Source organism: Drosophila biarmipes, chromosome 2R (genome assembly GCF_025231255.1).
Source record: "Drosophila biarmipes strain raj3 chromosome 2R, RU_DBia_V1.1, whole genome shotgun sequence".
NCBI lineage: Eukaryota > Metazoa > Arthropoda > Insecta > Diptera > Drosophilidae > Drosophila > Drosophila biarmipes.
In genome coordinates, this window is record NC_066615.1 from 14,455,699 (window position 1) to 14,475,756 (window position 20,058).

A 20,058-nucleotide genomic window follows, 5' to 3' on the forward strand; every position below is an offset into this window, starting at 1 on the left:
TCGAAGAATTATTAGTATTTTAAAAATTATATGATATCTTTATGCGTTACCCAAAGAATGGATAGTATTTTTAACATAAAATGGTACCTCCAAGAGTTTTCTTGTAATATAATGTAATTTTTTTTGGAAAAGATTAACCTATATTTTTTCCATCTGTACCCCAAGTAAGCCGCTTGAAAATGAAAACTAGACTTTTAATAAGAACGCGCGTCAGCCAACGGAGTGTTTTATTTTTTCCCAAGATAAGCCGATCTGTGAGTCGTTTGTTAACTGCATTGCAGTCTGGCTCTTGATCTGAGGCTGTTGCTGGGATAGTTGCAGCTTGGCTGCCGCTGTACTAGTTTCTGGCGACGTTGTCGGCTAACTTCAGTGAAACCATATTTAGCATGCTCAATGCCTAACGTCTCCGCTAATGACGACAACTGTTGTTGGCTGCACGGCGAAAAAACCCAAAGTAACACGCTTTTTTAATGTTTTTTTTATAAACCTCGTACTAATTAGAAAAGTTTTTTTCCGACTATGAAAGTTGGATAAATATTAAAAGAAAAATTAGGTGTGCAAATAATATAATTTCGGCTTTAGTAGATCATAAACCCAGAGTTTTAGATCTAGCAATGCCGAAAAAATGTATTTGCTTACCATGTGCAATATGTACACTTTGTTTCATTAGCATATCCATAAATCCAGAGTTATCAAAGTTATAAATCTACTAGAGCCACAATCATACTTGTTATCCCGACTTTTCTCCCTGTGTGGATCTTTGACTTGTCTGAGGCTCTAACGACTTCAGCCCGAGTTGATACATTTTCACAGCTGTTGCCCCTCTTTCTTTCTCTCTCCACGGTGGCCATTCCCTTTGGCAGCCACGTAGGAGGCAGGTGCAAAACTGCGGCACGTTTCCTTCTGCCTCGCCCCCTCCACTCGGCTTTACCTGCTGCCATGGCAAATTGTCTGCGGACTCACTGCCTCCATAAATACGCGCATACAAATGGCTATTTCTATTTGAATTCCATTTGTATCTGTGTGACCGAGACACGCGTCATTCGCCATAATTCATAACGAGATCTATTGACACTCGGACCATATAAGTGGTAGGTGGCTTACACTTTGTATGGCAAGCCGGCTATCAGTGCAGAGATCTTATCGATTTCTGCTGTATTCGTAGGAACGAGAACAATGAGGACCTTTGTTTGGCCTGGCAAAAGCGGCTAGAACCGGTTTTGGCCAAGGAACAGCTGGTGGCGGATTGGTCACCCCCAGGAGTGGTCGTTGTAGTCGTATCCCGGCAACTGCTGAGGCCAACAACCCTCAGGGGATGCACCAGAATGAGGACACCACTTGAAGGAAATGAGGGAAATTAGTTTTACTTTCACTGGAAGAAAATACATTTATTCGGGAGAACTAGTTAGGGTTTCTTTGTTACGCAACATCTTTCAAGTTAATAACCTTTTAATTAGGAATTAACTCTAGCCAATGGATTAGACTTGCTCCGATCGTAAACTGGAAACTTATATGCCCAAATTCGTCGAGGGTATAAGCCATTAGCATAAAAAAGGGAATAAAATAATATTTTGCTTTGCCGTGTTGGTTTTTTATTGAGGCTTCGCACGAGTTTCGAAATGAACGACCGGCCAAAGAATTTGCTGGCTTCGAGTAAAAATGCTGTTAGCTCAGCGACGACAGCAGCGAATTTGCTTGCTGCATAAACAAAACCGAATATCGAAATAATCAATAAACATTTTTACAATATCAAAGCAGGGACAAGAATGCCCCATCGATCTTGTTCCCAAGATATCCATGAAATTACTTCGACCTTCGCAGAAGCTTTGATTTGTTGCCAGAGTGTGTACAGTGTGTGGTGTGCGGTGTGTGGTGTGTGCCATTTGCAGGGCTAAATGTTTATTGTTATTGCGACGGCCTATTCAACTAAGCTAACATCAAACAATAAATGTTTATTGCGGCCCGCGTCTGTTTTCATTGCCAATCGATTCGCTGTGGAAAACTCGTAGCACCACATACACAGAGCGGCAATCAAACCCCGAGTTCTCCGATCTGCTCTGAATTTGTGCCTTGATTTGTTTGTGGTTTCTGTTACGAAAGGCCGGGATCTGTGATTTGTTCAATGCTAATTATAGGCGGCGACAAATGTCAAGAGTTTTCAATTAGCAGCGTCTTGATTGTTCTTTACACTGGCTTGATTAGATTTATGGGCCCTCTGGGTTCCCGATTCCATATTCAGGTCGCAGCGCATTTTTTTCGAAACGTTTCGCGACTATTTTTATGGCCAAATGATCGGCAACAGTTGAACAAACAAGATACCCACGAATTTATATAATATACGGAGTACATAAATTAGCATGCTTTCAATTGAGACTGAAGTACACGCGGCCATATTTCAGTCTTAATAAAAGTGTATAAAAATGCCATTTTTTAATCAACCAGCGAGCGCTGACAAACTGGCAGTTTGAAAAACAAGGTTTTTACGGAAGCTTCGATTAGCGGAGTGGCGGAAGCCTGATAAGGCTGATTCTGTTAATCGGCCGGGTTCAAGAATCTCCCGGTCTATCAATCAATCAATCCGGTTCCCAAAGCTCTGTTCTGTATTTATGGTAATTAGGTGGTGTCGTAAAAGCGAGCAAGTCGGTTAATCGGCTGGCCCTCTAATGAGTTTGCCCTAACAACGATCGGTTGCCCAATGCAGGGGTTCTGCGATTACGTATACGATGCGTACTGGGTACTAATGGCTCGGCTTCTGGGTCGCCCACGATATGCAAATGGTGTTGGGATCGCCACGTGAAAAGCTCTTCATTATCGCCCTGCTCTGGAGCACTTTGGGGCCCAGAACTGGGAACGGGCTGTACTGAGATTCGGCGTTTCCCCACAGGTGGGCAGGGCCCAACTCCCGGGAACTTGGCACTACAAAGAGCCGCGCCACAAAGTGCTGGGGGAAAAGCGCTAAACAAAAGCTACCTACGTAGTAAACACGATTGCAATTGTAATTTATTTTTTTGTGGCTCGTTCTATATATATAAATACGTATATATAGGTAGTACATTCTTACTTTCCCAACTTATCTGAAAGTGAACGGGCACTGGGATCGTTACTCATCAGTCGCAGCAGAGCTCAAAACTGAAAACAAAAGAGTGGCTCAGCCAACCATCAAGTACAAGCACATATCTGCATGAGAGCCCTGGGTACACGGGGCATATTTATACAGATACAGATATATTGTATATAGAACAAAAAGCCAAATGAAGCTAAATGAGTGCGGAGTGACAAAGGCAAGTGGGGGAACTCCGCTGGTGACACAGGCGACTTTGCAATGCTCTACAATAAAAGCGGAAGTGTCAAGTGAAATGGGTGGGAAGAGAATGGGAGGTGGCCTTTGTAGAAAGTTGACTTTGGGATTGGCTTATGATGGCGATTATGATTTGCTCTTTGTAGATGCTCTGGAAAGATGGCCCAGGGAATGGGGTCTTTCAGTTGTCGGACTCTCAACGTAATCGTTCTTTTATAAGAAATTATAACCAAGGAACCTTCCTTACTAAAAAGCTTTAAAAGATATCTTAAATTACAGAACCTTTTCGGTTATCTCTAAGGTTCGTTTTCCTATCTTTCATGTTTGATCTTAAGAACTAACCCCTAAGATACAAAGATACTTTTATGTACTTATGTATCTTACAGATATGAAGAGTGCACCTGTTGATCTAGGTCCACTTACAAGGGTTTTTGGTACTACTCCAGAGTGTGGCATGTGGGCAGGGTATAATTACGGTTCCCACTCCAAAAATACAGCGCACAGGGGCAGATAAAGTTGCGGGTTCCCCTAGAAGACAGAATAACAGAAACAGAAACAGAAGAAGGCAGCAAGTTCAAGTCGAGCGGGCAGACAAAGTACCGCAAAAGTCAAACAAATGTGGCGGCAAGAGATATAGTTTGGAGTGTATATGTGCCACATGCATAGGTGGGGGTACCGCAGATGATCGGGCCGCGAGTTAAGAACATTTGGCATACATTTTTCGAGCTGGAGCAGGGTGCGGGAGCCCAGGTCAGCGGATGTGCCTTGTGGCTCCAGCATATTTATATCTCACCTCGGCACAAGGTCAGAGTCGTGGTCGAAATTATGGCAGCCGCAGTCGATTCAATTAGCCACGAAATTAATGAACACCAGAATGCCAAAGCAGAGTCTAAACGCTCCAGTAACCTCCGGCTGCGAGCGACTTCCTTCTGAGTTCGTGGCCAGCAAGAGCCACGCAAATCATTAAGAAACCACTGAAAATTTCACAAATTAACTTTATAACACGAAAATTTCTCGACGCCAGACGGCCCGAAGATGGTACATCAGATACTGGCACACACATAAATATGGAAAAAATTAATAATTACGAGACGAAAACTGCCCAAAAGGTAAATAAGGCTGGCTTCCTGCTCCGAGCTCGACTTCAACTTGCGTTTTCGGCTACTGTAGAAACCCGATTGGATCTTCGACTCCTCTGCAGGGTCTTGGGCCGTTTACGGGCACTTCGATTTTCTGGTTTTTCGATTTTTTGTCTTGTGCCGGGCACGAAAATTGCTTTGACACAAAAAACAAAAGAAAAAACCTTTTTATTTAGTGGGTCACGCGCGTCATGAGCAAATGAAAACCACTGGACAGTCGGGCAGCCAAGCTACCAACCCACCCAGATGATAAAAATCAAAACATGCGCAAAAACCAAAAACCAAAAAACCAAAAAGCAAAACAAAAAGAGCAGTCAGAAAGCCAAATTAAAATCGGAGCAGCACTTGGCCCGGGTTTCCCGGCCCAAAGCGCATGTTTAAATTGTTTGCCTAATTTGGTTTTTTTCTGTTCGTTTTTGTGTATTTGCCCGCAACTTGGCACAAATGTATTGCAATTAACATTTTTTACATACAATATATATGTAGTTTTAAACGCAACCATTTCTCATCGGCCTGGGAAGGTTTTTTGGGCAATGAAATGCTCATGAAATATGCAATTTCAGGCATATGCTGGGTTATTTGGCGGGGGCCATAAAAGACAAGAAGTGGGAATAGTTTGACAAGAGCACGCTTTATTTTGGGTGATTTTTATGGGACTTAATCTGCTTAATTGGGGACTGTAATTATACTGGCTTTGAGGGTTTTGAAATTCAAAGTGGGTTGACTAACATTTTTCTGAAGCTATTTAGTCCTTAATTTGACGTTGATTGCACACTAATTATGGCTACATAATATTTTTAAGATATATCTGGGAGTTATGTTTTCCATTTAAAATGGTTTGAGATTGTCAAGTACCTCTTTACTTCCTTAAATGAATCTTATCGGGCATACTGACCACGATTTACTGCTACTTTGGTTTCAGCTATGTCATATGAGATTACTTTAGGTGGCCTTTATAAATACAAACTGAACAATATATTTCGTTTGATTAATTTAATCCCTTATTGAACTTTTTTAGGAATGTTGTTGTAGCTTATAAATATTGGTGAATCCCCTGTATCTCACATTTGGGTTGTGAAATTTCAAGGTAAACTAACATTTTCCTTATCGTGTGCACTGGCTTGGGCTTATTGCGCCTTCCATTTCGACCAGGTTGCGGGGCCCTGGGAAGTCCACTTCTCTCCCCCCTTTCGGCCCGATTTCAGTGTTAACTTGGCTATTGCCAAAGCTAATGACCAAGTCGATAACCGCAGCGCAACGCAATCGGGCGTGTCGCCTTTGCGGCGATGACTGTCGCTGTCAATGAACTTCGTGGCTAAATTACGTGCCTGCATTTATTCTGGGGGCCCAGGAAGAAGGGTCCCCCGAGTACGCCGAATAAAAATCTGCATAAATTTCTGGTTGCGCAATGAGAACTCGCTCGATGGGTCTTTAAATTTGTGAAAGATTGTTATGGGCCGACGTGTGGACCGCGTTTGCGACAGTTCTGCGACGCAAAGAGCCGTTAAAATGGGCCCCAAAAGCGAGCTGAGCTGAAATTCAATTAGCGACACCCACAATTTGTTTCGTCGATCATAACGATCGGAGTCTGAAAACTTAAAAAGCAATTTCGTTTTATGATAGAACTCAAATTGACACCGAAAATGTGATTGCCGATCGCCCCATTCGGGCAGCCTGGGAATCTCATGGCTGGGAAAACTTTCAAATTGTTCGGTTTCATTGAAATGTGCCTGACACATATAGAAACATCAAATCAGCTCAAGTAAATGGGGGAGAAATGCGTGTGCACTATGCATATTAAATGCTTTCACTTTCGTTTCGACCAGACCAAAGTATCTCAGTTTTTTTGGCAATGCCCTGCACGCTGATCGGTTCATAAATACGTATATCTCGATCAGTCGAGCAGCAAATTGCGTGAAAGCCGCATCTCTGGGCCACAATTGAAATGCAAGACGCCCGGTGCAGCTATTTCTATATTTATTTCTATGACTGCTATCTGGCTGGCTATCTATATATCTGGCCATGGTCAGCTGTTCGTTGACTGATTGTCAACTAGCCAGAGACGTCGTCGTCTGCCTTGTGCTCAATCATTACTGCTAGTTGCATGTTTTATAGCGCAGATGATCACATGTACGGGTTTGATCACTCGCACTTGGCATTGCAGGGGATATAGTGAGAAAAACTGGGTCACAGTGGTTGCATGCTATTAGCGGAACTCCAAATTATAGCGATCAATGCGTTACTCAAGGTGTTTGCCATTAAGATTACTTTAAATGGTTTAAAATTACAAGAAACTAGAAGATTTAAGGTACAAAACAGTATCATATTATTATCTTAACACCTAATAAAAAAAATTAATAACACATGAAATCGTATTATTTTGATAATGCGCACATATTAATAGGCATATACTAATTATTGATAATAATCTTATCTAAATAATTTTAATATTCTTAAATGCTTTTTTAAAGTATGTCCAACTCCAAGTACTTAAAATCTTATAATACTGATATTGATGATTAAATAAAAAATAAAAATAAGTTAAGTCATGATTGATCTTCGTAAATATTCATTCTTTGATAATGCCAACTTCAAGCTTTGGAAAGTTTATATCATGTTAATAATGCAAAATCGACTAGCTAGGGCTTTGTAACTACATTTAAAAATCCCATTTCGCTAAGATATAAAAATAATTATTCTTGAGTGGGGAATTTTTTGCAAGTGGGGCTGCATAATTCGTAAATCCGCCAGTCTAGACAAAGTCTGAGGCGCTGGCCAACTTCGTGATTGATTCCCACAAATGCAAATGAGCGGAGGCAAATGAAATGCAATCAGGTAGGGTTATATACGTAAAGCCACACATGTATTCCCTATTCTCCCTGGCTCAGAAAATTGCCGTGGCCATAAGTCAGGGTCATTATTATGCGTGCAAGTTGGGGATTTTGCTTTCGTACGTGGCCATTTTGCCGCCGCCTCAAGGCCAAGAGTCTGTCATTGCAGCGAGCCAGCCCCCTGGAGCCGCTCCGATCCCCTGCGATCCCCCATCGATCGATCCCCCCACAAAAGCGTTAACTAAGCTTTTGTGCTGTTCTGCTCGACCACATGACGAATTCAGCCAGCAACAAAGACAACAAAGACCACAAATATGCATCGATCCGCTGGTCCTGAGACTCTTGGCGGCCTTTTGCGGCCTTCGCATCACGTTCTTCAGGGAAAACCAGAAAACCATAGGAGCCCGCGATGACGATGATGGGCCTGAAAAGAAGGTAAACAATTTTCAATCAGCTCGGCGAACTTGCAAGCGGCTCCCAACTGCCAAATCCCTGGGCTCCCGCTCCCCGACAGGCCAATTTGCAATTTAAGCAAATGAAATGCAAAGCCAGCGTACAAATTTCAATTCCTCTCGCACACACCGCATCATAAATAAGGAAAAGCAAACGCCCCAAGACAATCTGCATTCCTCGGAGATATATAAGTATTTTACAGATACATTTTTCTGTAAGAACACATACACATTTTGGGTCAGCCGCACTGAATAAATCAGAGCAGCCACATTAAATAAGAGCCAATATGTCAGGCTGGCATCTAATTTGTTGGCTAATCAGTTGCAGCTCCCGTCGCCTGGCGACTGGTGGAAAATCTGTGTAAATGGGACGGCGCCGATGTCAACTTCGCCACATGTTCCCCCCATCGGGAGCCCCCGCCTCCTGAGCAGCAACTCATCCCATCCCAAGCCATCCCATCTCATCTTCATCGCATGTCATCGTTGCCAAATAAATTGTTTAGCCGAATTATGCCATTTATTTTTAGTCGCCGAAAACTCTGCCTCCCGTCGTCGCTCTCATTTTCCCAGTTCTCAATGGAATGCGTTCTAGAACGTTGGGCCTCGGTTTTGGCTATTTGCCAACAGGTTCGCTGTGAGGACCTGTCCTACTGACTCATGGTTAATGAAAAAGAGAGCTTACCTTATCGCTGTGATAGCGAACTATACCCTGTCGTAAATGGCTCTCTGATAAATCAAACGGGAGAGCTGGAAGTTCCTCAAAAAAAGTAATTTGTTAGATATTGTATCTTCGGTTATATAAAAACCAAGTCAAAGCAGCTCGAGCTGTTCTGCCCTTAAAATAACCTGGTAATGGTAATGATTCCTTGTAGCTGGGCAACGTCTATGGTAGATATAAATTTTTTTTGTTTTTTTAAATAATATTTGTGATATAATTCTCTGTGATGTAATTATTCCATATTTTCCATTACTTTCCTTATCAATCTCTACTCATCTATCAAAGGTGATTGAATGTTTCTTATTTCTTATGAAAATATCTTTGAGACTATTAATTATACATCAAAGATATTATTTTTTGATCTTGATATTTTCATGTTATGATATATTGATATCTATGACATTATAATCTGTAATAAAATGATTCCGTCTTGCCCAAGTCTTTTTTCATCAAAGGGTATTGGATATTCCTTATGACAATATTTTGAAAATATCTATCATGTATCAGAGATATGCTTATCTCTTAGCTGGTATCTATGATATAACAATCTATGATATAATGATTCCGTCTCGCCCATCTTCTTCCATATCAAGCGCGCATCATCCATCAAAGGGTATTGAGTATTCCCCAGGGGCCCCGCGTTTTTGCGCGTATTTATTTAGCGTTTATTTTCAATTTGATGATGGCACATATCACTTTATGGCGTTTCTTCTCCCTATCGCCAGCCGATTTTCATTCTCCCTCTCTTTGTCACGCCGAATGTAAATTTTCGCATTTTGCCCGGCCGCCCTCAGTTTTGTTTTGTTCAATGAATCGCCTTGTCGCGCTTTTATTTTCGGCAGTTTGTTTGATTTATTTTGCCAGGCAATTTGTTCGTGCCCCAAACGATTCGGCCCGAGATACGAGATACAAAGTGCCGCGTGCTCAATTGTTTTGATCTTGCCCATCGACCGGGTTCCTGAACTCGCCACGGACAATGGCTCAGTGGTTTCAATGGCTCAACTTTCGGTAAAAATAATGGCAAGAGCCGTCTAGACAAAAACCTATTATGCATATAATGCTGGAAATCGGCAAATAAGTTAAATGGGGAAAAGCTCTGACGTCAGGCGATGGAGCAGGACAGCAGACTGCGGAATGCGTGAAGAGATTCGCCCGCTTCCTCGGCCATATACGCCTTTTAATTGCAGCGCCAACTTGGGCAATGCAATCCCCATACAACAACCTTGAAAACGCAATCCATGGCGCCGTGCCGTCAAATCTTGATCTCGTTTTGCGTTATTTTCGTCTTATTTTTATTTTTATTTTGCCATATAATTGCGTTTTTCATTTGCTCTTGGCATTCACAGTAGTTGGCCAGACTGGAGTTGTGCACAGAAATAAATGGTTTAGTTGATAGGATACTAAATATTAAAGGCGTATACAAAATCAACATATAAAAATAAAAGGAAAATTAAAAAAAAAAAAATTTTTTTAAATTCTAAAATTTTTCTAAATATATTTTAACAAACTTTAGTGAAATGCATTTTCTATAGCTAATTTCTCTCGGTATAGCGACCGTTGTTGCACGCGATCGACGCCAAATGAATGCCAAATGTGTTTGGGGCTTCATTTCTGAGTTTTCAGTTTTGCTTTTCCCCTCAACCAATTTTGGGGCCCGGCCCAAAAATAAAAACGAAGACAAAAAGCGACGGGGGATGCTTCCTGTCCTGCGGCATCCCAAAAGCCGCATTGCTGCTGCAATGTTGCAACAAGTGGCCGGGCGGATTTTTCGATTATTATTATTATGCAGCAGAGTTCGTTGAACATTTCACAGGGGGCGAATGTCAATTTCACGCTTCGCTTTTGCCAAAAGAGTCGGCGGAGAATTATGTTTATGACGATGGCGAGTCAAAAAAACGCCCATCAAAGCCACACGAGACCATCATCATTATCGTTATCATCGTCGGAGAGCCATGCCACGGCATAGCATCATCACTGGGGGGAAGACCATCGCGATGAGGTTGTGGATCTTTAATCAATAAACCGTTAATTATCAAAAGCGCCTAACTGCAGCGGTGGTTTTCTTGGCCAAAAGGCAAAACAATACGCGGATGTGTTTCTGTAGGTACTTTACTTAACTCTATTTTATTTTATTTCGCTTTGTCTTATCCCAGTCGCAAAAGCTAGGAGTGCCACTCATCCAGCGAGCGACCAGCTCACAAATCCAAAAGTCCATGGGGCAACGCTCGAGATCGCCACGTCCAAGGTTTTGTAAATAACCCGGCCACTGGCAGCTGGCAACTGGAGATCGTGTGGGCGTGGGCTGGGTTTGGGGGCTTGGACTTGGGTTGGGGCTTGGAATGGCATGGATATTGAATCGGGCCTGTGAATTGGGTGTTCCGCTCCACAAATCCTCAACTTTGGCCAGCCGATTGCGGCGCAATTGGCCAAGAATAACAAAGAACACTTTTGGCAAAGCTCAAGATCTCTTCAAAAAAAGACAAAAGGGCCGGGCCCAAGATATCTCGGATGAGTTGTCATGGTTTTTCTGCTCTTTTTTTGCAGCCTCGTAGGAGTGACCTTGCGAGAATACGGTTAAATTCTACAACTGTCATTGTTTTTCTGCACTCATTCATCAAGAGCCAAGTTCTGAGGCCTAACCTTGCGAGGGCAGCGTTCTAAGACCCCTTTGCTTACTTAATTATTCGGTGCCTTTTTTGGGTTGACAGGCGCGTGACATGCCAAACACGATCCAAAGTGCAGGGGCAGTTCTTGTGTATGGAGCGCTATCTATATTGCCATCAGAAATCGATCAATGATCAATCGAATCCGAAACGGTTCGGCAGCGGCAGCGTGAGAATATCTGAACTTTTCGCCCCGACTTCTCACACAGTCCAAAGAGAATTTGCATAAATAATTGCTGATTGATGCAAATTCACTATGCTACACCAATGCATTAATTACGCGGAGTTTGGCGCTCGATTCCATTGGATTAACCTTGATTTCTGTTCCCTTTGTTCTGCCTTACGACAGCGAAGATCATTGTTTATTCTCGCCAATCTGCGATCATTATGGCTATAGGTTTTTATGTTTATATATAAGTTGGTCTGCTAAAGGTCACATTCGCTGTCGAGGCAATTAAATGGTCCGAAACATAAGCGCAAGACCATTCATCAATCTCTCACTTTCGTTCCCCCCAAAAAAAAGAGTATCTTAAAGTGCGAGTATCTGTATCTGTGGCACGTTTCGGGTATCTGCTGCCATAGTTCCTGGTGATCTCACTCGCGAATTCCCTATGAAACTGCAGTTCTTCATAGGTGACATCATTTCGTATCATCATGGCTAATTTTCCACTTCATAAAGCTTACAATTAGCAGCTAATGACTGGGCCCTACTAACTTTTATGGTGTAACCTAGGAAGTTCTGCGGCTTTTCGTCGCCGAGCATTTTCAGAATTCCTTCTCACTCTCTCTCTTTTTGTAGTCCGTTGGGAAATTTGCTGTTATTAAGAAATTAAGAGCCGCCTCGCATGCTTTTCTTTTCCTCGCGTTTCTTTTCTTTTCTTTTCTTTCCATTTCATTTCTCCGCCGCCGGATCTTGGCTAACAAGTGAGTGTGTGTGCTGGCCTCCTCGCTCTTTGGGCCATTATCTGCGCTCTCTGTCCGCTGAAATTAGTTGGCTAAAAACAATGAGAAATCCGTATTCAGGGCAGTTCCTTCAATGGCCGCAACACTTTGGCATTCGACGACCAGCGGCTTTTGTGTAATATCTAAAACAAAATACAGAAAAAACGCAAATGGCTCAAAGTCTTGTAGCGATCCCCGCCCGGTCCGCCGGATCCCCAACTTTCGGCTGATCCGGCCATGGCGGACGTGTTGCGCATGCGCCCGAGGGCAAAACACAAGTTGGCCGCTGTGTGTACAATTTATATGCCAAGTGGGCTGAGAGTGAAAATGTCATTGGCAGATGTGTCGCGGATATTAGCAGTGAACCTCCCCGCGGGCCTTTTTTCTGCACTGGGAGAATATCTTAAGGAAGCAATTTTGCTCAAAAATACCACTTCTCACTTACCAGTTTGGTTTATAGGTTTAATAGTTATCTATAAATATTAAATAGCATAAATATGTTCCTAATTTCTAAAATTAAGGATCTTAAATTTAGGATCCCTCCATTTTCGCTTAAAAAACCATTTCTCATATACCACTAACATAAATATGTTCATGTTTGTTTTAAAAATTATTGTATCTTTTAATAAGGATTTTTCTATTCCCATTTATTTGTGAGATGCATTTTCTAAAAATTCATTTCGTAAATCCCCATACCAATTTATTGAGTAGAATCATAAATATTGTTTGAAATTCTCAAACTTAAATTTCCACATCTATATTAAAAATTAAAGTTTTCAAATCATAGAGACATTTTTTTTAACATTAAACCCACTTTATTACCTTTTTGAGGCATTTAATTTTGCTGTTCCTGTGACCTTTTATATGTTTAACATTATAATTATTTTGGAAATCTTATATGTCGTACCAATGCTTTTCTCTCCGTGCACCATTCAATCTCCCACTTCCTCTGCAATCCCCTATCAACATCGCGCAGACAAAAGGCCCGCACTTGGCTGAATAATTTGTTTATGCAAACGCAACTTGGCGAATATCAAAAGTAACTATTTAAGGTGCGGGAGGAGGGGCTGGAATTATTTACAAGCTTGTTGCTGCTGTCGCAGTCCAGTGCGCACACATGTTTCCCGTGCTGGTTGCAACAAGTGTTGCTGCTGCTGCTGCTGCTGCAGATGTTGCTGCCGTGTTCTGCCCCCTGGTTGCGGGCATCTTTTCAGCTGTAATTATGATGAGCTGCGGCCGTTTAGCTCACAAGTTAATTACCCCGTTCCATCGGATTCAATGGGACAGGCCGGCCGACCACTTTCGACACTTTCAACGGGGGCTGGGCCAAGAGCAGGAGGCATCTGGGGCCGCTGTTTCTTCGCTATTTGATGGCCCTGCTGCATTTCCCAAGCTGTCTATTTTTGGTGCTCGAGGGCCGCGAGCGAAAAGCGCCATTAAATCGATTTTACATTAAAAATATTGCACAAGCCATCATTGTTGGCGTTGCTGCCAGAATTAATGGATCATAATTATGGTACAGTAGCAGCAGCAGCAGCACCAGCAGCAGCAACAGTAGCTGCGGCATTAGAAAAGAAAACAAGAAGCCAAGCGGAGAGGCAGACAATTGGAGTCCGATCACGAGGCAGATGCACAGATGAACAGATGAGCAGGCAGAAATTGCTCGAGAGGAAAAGTTTTTCGATTCGGATTTAGGTTGCGCGGGGAAATCTCTGGCCGCCACTGTGGGATTCTCCGCCAGAAGGTTAGAAGTAAGTCTTTTTGTTGCACTCGCCCCCAGATAAAGATGCCCACTTAGCTAACATTTTCAGTGAAAGAGAACTTTTCTTTTCTTGTATCACTGTTTGGATGTGCAAGATGATGATGTTGCTACTGCTGCTGCTGCATTGTTTTTTCGTACAGTTTTCCAAGAGAAATTTATGGCATACTTTGATGGAATGATGAATGCCGGGAAAAGGCCGACGACGACTCTCAAGTGCGATTTGTTCTGGCCGCCGTGCTGACCTCCCCGCGGACCCAAAGAAAGCTAAACTGCGCTGATGGCCATCTGTTTTGTTTTACTTTTTTCCATTATAGTGGTACTTTGTATGATGTTGACTTGACGTCATTTTGCGGCAAGTGAAAATGTGTGCGCCGCGGTGCCGACAAACCCGTTTTCAGGTTTCGGTTTTTGGTTTTGGTTTGGGCTTCGAGCTGAGCTTGTGAGATGTTTATGTTTTCAACAACGAGCGCTGCAACAACGGCAGTAGCAGCAGCAACATTTGTTCGCCTTTTTTTCGGCTCAATGTTAAGACGAGATGTTAAAAACGTGATTTCCATGCGTCGCCAGCGCTGTCGTTGTCGGCATATTTAAATAAAATACTTTTACTATCAACGAAAACTAGTCGGCAAACAGCTCGTTATATTGCCGATCAAAAATTATAGTGCAGCAACATCTATTGCTTATGTTGCCGCAGCAACTGTTGCAGTTGCATACGCAATGCGCAACGCGCAACGCAAAAGGCCAGTGACCAAGACCAAGACCTGGATCGGCAACACCACCCAAAAGCCACTGAACCCACCAATTATCTTATATATGGCACCACGGGCGGGTGGCTGGGCGATAATACCCAATTTTCAATCGATTTTCAAACGATTTTCGCCCGATCGACCCTATAGACGCACCGTTTTCATTGTCTCACATTGCCGCCGGTTGCGCAAGGCCGGGCGATTTATCAATTTTTTCATAATTTGCATCACATAACCAAATGGAACGCCCCGCTCGGCTTAATAATGCCAAACAGAGGGTAGGATAGGCAAATATATAAATAAAATATGCGTTAATTGTATGGAAATGTATTTGGCCCAGTGTCCGAACATTTCTTTTGACCCTTTCTTTCGCCTTTTTGTCATTGTCTTTCGGCCCCGCCGCGTATTATTGGGAATTATACAATATTAGCGGGCAAAAAAGTTACTTTTGATCTGTGAAGTGAATCATAATAAAGCTGTTACCTTTCGGAGGGTGTGTGAGTTTGGATAATAAGCTTATGTCGGGTAAATCATTTGCCTGAAAGAGGAATTCTCTTGGGCTTACAAGGGTCGCCTTGCCAAGGCCTTATCTATGCTGTAAAGCAAGATTACAAGATGGTATCTGCGAGATACGAAAGAGATAATTGCCTCCTTAGCTCATTTGCAAGTGTTCTGTGTGTTCTGGGCTTATGTTAGACCTGCTTTCAATTAGCTCTTGTGATGTCATCGGCCCGATATGCAAATCTGTGCTAATGCAACCGTTCCCTGCCTTTGTCTTGGCCAAATTGGCAGCTGAAAACCGCAGAGAGAGACTTACTCAACAGGCGAACGGAAGTGATTAGGAAAGGCGAAATGGCTCTCTCTCGCGGCGAAGAAAGTGAAGAGGAAGAGGGTCTCGAGTCGAGATGGAACTAGACAAAAGACTGGCTTATGCAAATGCTAGCCGGGCAGAGATACACACCGAGATACATCCATTCCATGCCATCCGTGCCATCCAACAGCTGTTTTGTCTAGCTCTGTGATGTAAGCCAGGCCAGACTCCAGCCTCGTCTCTTTCACTCTGCTCTTAATTTATGCAAATGCGACAGCATTTCTTCGACGGCTTTCTTCAGATGCAAAACACCATATACCACTCGTCATGTGGGCTTACATAGCACACACATGCAGTGCAGAAACAATAAAGATTTTGGCAACCTGGGGGTGGCCAAGCCGAACGACTTGCGCTAAAATCCCCACAAAGACGTTTACAATAAAAGCCGCGGGATGATAGGCACACAAAAACATAACAAATTAGTTTAGCACTTTTGAAAGTTGTCAAGGGGAAGCGGACGCAGCCCGTCATACGCCCTGCACACTAAAACGACTCTGACTTTTGCCTTTCTGAAACGCTGAAACGCTGAAACTCTGAAACATAAAACTCTTTATAATTGCACTGTAAACATTTCACTTTCGTTTTTATTCCGCCTTTTTGTGACCTGCGTCTTGGAAATCAGCTTAACACACGGCGAACTGTCGTCTCCGCGCGTCGTGCACAGAATAATTTCATCGGTCGCCGCTTTCGCCATCATATTACAATAATTTACAATATGTGGGTGCTTGGAGATGAAGATTGCATCGGGTTTTCTGAGCCGGCTGCGCCTGTCGAGGACTCAATTAGCATCTGTCCAGATTACAAGCGCCCATTTGCATTAATGAGACGTGCGATTCGGGAAATATTTTGGTTTTTTCGGTTGTTTTTACCAACTCGTGGTGACTGCTGCCGATGACCCCACGGTTGAACCCGGGGAGCTGACATTTTGGGACATTAAATCGCTCTAGCCAGACCTTATTGAAGTTTACTTTAGTGCAACGCCCACAAGATGAATAAATCACTGGGGAAACAAAGAATATATTAAAAATAGTCATAGTATAACTTTTTCAGAATTCAATCTTAAAATAATATTGTAAATTTACTTTGTCTTAGATTTCTCAAACAACTAAGAAATATGGAATATATTTTACCAAGATTAGATCAGAGATTGTTAAAATTGTATTTTAATGGAGTGAATGGAGTTGTTAGTTAGTTAGAACAGCTTTTATAGCAAAAATTACTTTAATTTTATTTTCATTCAACATCATCTAAAAACATTTTTATTTTTCCATCCCTACAGATCGAATTCGAAGGCCTCGTATTTGCCGCGCCAGAGCCTGGAGAAGCTGAACAACACAGATCCCGACCATGGCATCTACAAGCTCACCCTGACCTCCAACGAGGACCTGGTGGCCCACACGAAGCCCAGCTACGGCGTGACGAGCTGCGGCAAGTTGCCCAACAATCTGCCGGATGTCCTGCCGCTGGGCGTTAAGCTCCAGCAGCAGCCGGGAAAACTGCAGCCAGGCTCCCCGAATGGCGATGCCAATGTGACCCTGCGCTATGGCTCCAACAACAATCTGGCCGGCAACAGCCCAGGGGGTGGTGGTGCCACGCCCCCCTACTACGCCAGTGGGCAGCGGTACTCCACTCCGGCTCTGGGCCACGGATACGGCAAGAGCCCCAAGGCCGTGACCCCGCAGCAATACACCAGATCTCAGTCGTACGATGTGAAGCACACCAGTGCGGTGACCATGCCACTCATGTCCCAGTCCCACGTGGATCTCAAGCAGGCCGCCCACGACCTGGAGACGACGCTGGAGGAGGTGCTGCCCACTGCCACGCCCACACTGACGCCAACGCCCACGCCGCCACGCCTCTCGCCGGCCTCATCGCACTCGGACTGCAGCCTGAGCACCAGCTCCCTGGAGTGCACCATTAATCCCATAGCGACACCGGTTCCTAAGCCCGAGGCGCACCTCTTCCGCGCCGAGGTGATCAGCACCACCCTGAACACGAACCAGATGCCTCCGACCACACCACCCAAGCCCGCGATGAACCGCCAAGATTCTCTGCGGGAGAACATCGAGAAGATCACCCAGCTGCAGTCGCAGCTCATGTCGGCGCATCTCTGTGAAACGGGTCTACTAGGTGGCTTCACCAGTCCCAGTTCCCTGATAACCAGTCCTACTGCCAGTTTTGTGAATGAACCACTGATGACGCCACCGCTGCCGCCCAGCCCGCCGCCTCTGGAAGACGACGAGGAGGAGGCAGAGAAGATTGGGTCTCCCGAGCCCGAGATCAAGGAACTGCAGCTGATGCAGCGCAGCGAACTGGTCCTGATGGTCAACCCCAAGCCCAGCACCACGGACATGGCCTGCCAAACGGACGAACTGGAGGACAGGGACACGGACCTCGAAGCGGCTCGCGAGGAGCATCCGACCAGGACCACCCTGCAGCCACGCCAGCGACAGCCCATCGAACTGGACTACGAGCAGATGAGCCGGGAGCTGGTGAAGCTCCTGCCGCCAGGTGATAAGATCGCCGACATCCTGACACCAAAGATCTGCAAGCCCACCTCGCAGTACGTGAGCAATCTGTACAATCCGGATGTGCCCCTGCGCCTGGCCAAGCGGGATGTGGGCACCTCGACGCTGATGCGGATGAAGTCCAGCCCCTCGTCCGCCGAGATCCGAGTGGTCAGTGTGGAGCTCCAGCTGGGCGAGCCGAGCGAGGAGCCAACGAATTTAATCAAGCAAAAGATGGTGCGTAAACTCAAATCAAAAATGATTCTAAAAACCTCTACTCAAGCTAAAGTTCTCAATATCAAGAAGAATATACCATCGTCTCTAAAAAAAATGGAGAATTATATCTCTATGTTAAAATCACTTCGTCGCGAAAAAGAAAAGAGAGAGCAAGATTATTTGGTGTCCAATAAATGAGAGGATGCATTCTTGAATTAAGAACATTTTATCTTGGCTTTTGCGTGCTCAATTTTTTTAATATTTATTTTTTGGCAATCTTATATGACCCATATCTTGTCTTCTTTCAGGATGAGCTCATCAAGCATTTGAACCAAAAAATTGGCTCCCTGAAGCGTGAGCAGCAGACAATCAGCGAGGAATGCTCGACCAATGACAAGCTGGGCCAGGACCTCTTCGCCAAGCTGGCGGAGAAGGTGCGTCCCAGCGAAGCCTCCAAGTTCCGCACCTACGTCGACGACGTGGGTCACATCACCAGCTTGCTCCTCTCGCTCTCCGAGCGTCTGGCCCAAACGGAGTGCAGCCTGGAAACGCGCCAGCAGGAAAAGGTGGGTCTCACATCGGTTACACATCCTCAGTTACACTTTACTGATGCTAATATCTCTCCGAACCTTAGGGAGCGCTGGAATCGAAGCGGGATCGGCTGTACGAGCAGCTGGAGGAGGCGCAGCGCCTCAAGGCGGATATAGACCGACGTGGCACCAGCATCGCCGGATTGCTGGGCAAAAACCTCAGTGCGGACATGTGTGCCGACTACGACTACTTCATCAACATGAAGGCCAAACTGATCGCCGATGCTCGCGACCTGGCCGAAAGGATCAAGGGCAGCGAGGAGCAGCTTAGTTCCCTCAGCGATGCGCTAGTCCAAAGCGATTGTTAACCTGGCTGACTGCCAGATTGCCAACTTGGCCGATTCGATTCTCCCTGCTGTCAACTCAAAGTTGAGAGCCGATCGAGAGATTTCACAGGATCTGCCAGTCCAGTCCGCAATGTGTATTAGTTTAAAACGATGTGCTTAATTACCACACCCACACTATAATGTATAAATATTGTATGTTCATTTGTGATTTTCAACTAGCTAGTAGGTTAATTATTCTATATATCGGCCGCATAGGTGTAAGCATTTTCTACATAATTATCAAAGCAAAGATAAACTTTATGCATTAATAAAACTTGAAAATTACTATTCTTGCATTTTGAAATGAAGCGAATTGCGGGGCAGCCTGAAAGTAGGCTATATTCATCAGGTTGAATACTTAAAGTTACAATTTAGTTGAAAGCCTTATTGCCACCATATTCAGATGAATCAAGAAAGAATGTTAACTTCGGCAAGCGTAATTTTGTATACCCTTGCAGTTTTAAAAAGTAATCAACTTTAGTAACACCATGTACAATTTTTAAGGATTGTTGCTGACTTCCGTGATACTAAAAATAAATTATTTCATTCTTGTTTATACCCTTGCAGAGGGTATAATGATTTCAGTCAGGAGTTTGCAACGGAGTGAAGGAGACGTTTTCCACGCCATAAAGTATATATATTCTTGCTCAGCGTCACTAGACGAGTCGATCTAGTCATGTCCGTCTGTCCGTCTGTCCGTCCGTTTCTACGCAAACTAGTCTCGCAGTTTTAGAGCTATCGGGCTGAAACTTTCCCAAAAGTCTTCTTTCAAAAAATTATATCTTCGGTGTTTTTTAACAAATAACCTTCTAAGCTTGGAAATAACATTTTTTAGTTAGTTCTGAATGTTAAATTAAATTTTATCAAAATCGGACGACTATATCATATAACTGTCATAGGAACAATCGGAAAATTAGTGGTAAAATAATATGAAAAAATTATATCTTCGGTGTATTTTAACATATAACCTTCTAGGCTTGGAAATAAAATTTTTAAA

At 43.8% G+C, this 20,058-nt stretch overlaps 1 protein-coding gene across 6 annotated transcripts in view; it reads left to right on the plus strand.

Annotated features, from left to right (window-relative positions):
* Positions 1–19,349, plus strand: part of LOC108036388 (protein Shroom) — a 46,987-nt gene extending 27,638 nt beyond the window's left edge. For 5 of the 6 annotated variants that reach the window (XM_050888285.1, XM_050888287.1, XM_050888286.1 and 2 more), the window contains 3 exons: positions 16,702–18,166; positions 18,454–18,711; positions 18,780–19,349. In XM_050888285.1, coding sequence (XP_050744242.1) covers positions 16,702–18,166; positions 18,454–18,711; positions 18,780–19,043 — 1,987 coding nt within the window. In that variant the 3' untranslated portion in view covers positions 19,044–19,349. Of the gene's footprint in view, positions 1–9,237; positions 9,447–16,701; positions 18,167–18,453; positions 18,712–18,779 lie in introns of those variants that run through there. The other variant, XM_017112496.3, reaches the window with a different exon arrangement.
* The last annotated feature ends 709 nt before the right edge of the window (positions 19,350–20,058 follow it).